Source organism: Palaemon carinicauda, chromosome 38 (assembly GCF_036898095.1).
Source record: "Palaemon carinicauda isolate YSFRI2023 chromosome 38, ASM3689809v2, whole genome shotgun sequence".
In the NCBI taxonomy this organism is placed as follows: Eukaryota; Metazoa; Arthropoda; class Malacostraca; order Decapoda; family Palaemonidae; genus Palaemon; species Palaemon carinicauda.
The window spans coordinates 3130858-3133357 of NC_090762.1; the positions used below are offsets into that span (position 1 = coordinate 3130858).

Sequence of the window (2500 nt, forward strand, 5' to 3'; positions counted from 1 at the left end):
TAATAATAATAATAATATTTTTTTCAGAGTGACATGGAATCTGCGAAAGTGGTCAACAGCACAATCGGAACCTTAAACAAGGAAGCTCTAATTCTGTCAGGTGACATTGACGTGACAATTCAGAAAAATGTTTTCTTGGGAATGGAGACAGAGGCCATCAAGGTGTGTAGTAGGCTGTAGCTAAGCAGTGGCTTATGAAGGCTTATTCTAAATTTGAATGATTTCCTTTTCCTTTTAACACACACACACACACACACACACATACACACATACACACACACACACATATATATATATAAAATATATATATATATATATATATATATATATATATATATATATATATATATATATATATATATATGTACACCATCATTATTATCATCAGCCGATACTAGTTCACTGTAGAACAAAGGCCTCAGACATGTCCTGTATATATGTATATATGTATATATATATATATATATATATATATATATATATATATATATATATATATATATATGTATATATATATATATATACAGTATATATATATATATATATATATATATATATATATATATATATATATATTTATATACATATAATATACATATATATATATATATATATATATATATATATATATATATATATATATATATATATATATATATATATATATATTTATATATGTGTATGTGTGTGTGTGTATGTGTCTGGTAATGCGAACGTTCACATTGCTATATTAGAGTCGTGCACTGCACTGACCTTCCCAAACCCTCACTCCACCAGGTCGACGTCACCGGTGACGTCATATTCGATAAGAACGAAATCGCGAACTGGGAGCCAGGGGCCCTGGAAGGCCTGGTATGTCACAAGAGGACATCTCTCGAGGAGAACACCTTCAGAGTTCGAGATCCCACGGACATCGCCATGAACATCTCAACGACTCCTTTCCACGTCTCCTGCGGTAATCCACAGGTAAGGCTATGCTTTCTACCAAAGGTAATATGATGGTTTTTTTACCCCCAAGGAATATTAGGATTTCTACGACATGTGATAAGATGCTATACACAGTCTAAGTTAGTGGACACAATCTTTCTGTTCCTCTGTACACTTTGGGCATATTTATAGATGCCCTGTACTCCTAAAATTATGAAAAATAATAACAGTGAAATTAATAATAATAATAATAATAATAATAATAATAATAATAATAATAATAATAATAATAATAATAATAATAATAATAATAATAATATTATTGGACAAAAACATATTTACATACAAAATATTTACAAAAAAAGACTCGGTCCAAGCCCATGTGGAGCAGAGCTCTTCGGGCAATAATACAATTAAAATAATATCATCAATTAAGAAAAATTATAAAAAGTAAATATTGATATAGATAAACTAAATGTACACATACATATACACAAGTATATACATATGCATACATATACACATACATATACATACACATACATACTCATACACACATGTACATATACATACACATATACATATAGATACATATAAATGAGATTTTTAGCCTAAAAATAAATGGAAATGTATATTCACATAATAAAGAAGGGTGGAATAATAACCATTGCAAATTTTGAATTTAATCATTGATATGGTTGAAATGCTAGAATTACAAATGGATATAATTCTATTATTGAATCTTAGTGCAAATTTTGACATTACTTTTTTTAGAATGATTTATTGTTAATTTGTTCTCTTCAGTTATTTATTTCCTTATTTCCTTTCCTCACTGTGCTATTTTTCCCTATTGGAGCCCCTGGGCTTATAGCGTCTTGCTTTTCCAATTAGGGTTGTAGCTTGGATAGTAATAATAATAATAATAATATGGTCAATATGGTACCGTGATGGTACCATACTGCTCTCGCTATACCAATGATGGTAGCATACTGCTCTCGCTATACCAATGATGGTAGCATACTGCTCTCGCTATACCAATGATGGTAGCATACTGCTCTCGCTATACCAATGATGGTACCATACTGCTCTCGCTATACCAATGATGGTACCATATTGCTCTCGCTATACCAATGATGGTAGCGAATTGCTCTCGCTATACCAATGATGGTACCATATTGCTCTCGCTATACCAATGATGGTACCATACTGCTCTCGCTATACCAATGATGGTACCATACTGCTCTCGCTATACCAATGGTGGTAGCATACTGCTCTCGCTATACCAATGATGGTACCATACTGCTCTCGCTATACCAATGGTGGTAGCATACTGCTCTCGCTATACCAATGATGGTACCATACTGCTCTCGCTATACCAATGATGGTAGCATACTGCTCTCGCTATACCAATGATGGTACCATACTGCTCTCGCTATACCAATGATGGTAGCATACTGCTCTCGCTATACCAATGATGGTAGCATACTGCTCTCGCTATACCAATGATGGAACCATACTGCTCTCGCTATACCAATGCCCTTGCGTCTATTGCAATCACTTGATAATTTTTTCT

The 2500-nt window shown here is 32.6% G+C and overlaps 1 protein-coding gene across 1 annotated transcript in view; it reads left to right on the forward strand.

The window, feature by feature from the left end:
* The window catches only part of LOC137630069 (uncharacterized), a 22219-nt gene that overhangs the window by 16563 nt on the left and 3156 nt on the right, over window positions 1-2500 (forward strand). Inside the window, exons 5-6 of the mRNA XM_068361557.1 lie at window positions 28-162; window positions 778-966. Coding sequence (XP_068217658.1) covers window positions 28-162; window positions 778-966 — 324 coding nt within the window. The remainder of the gene's footprint in view (window positions 1-27; window positions 163-777; window positions 967-2500) is intronic.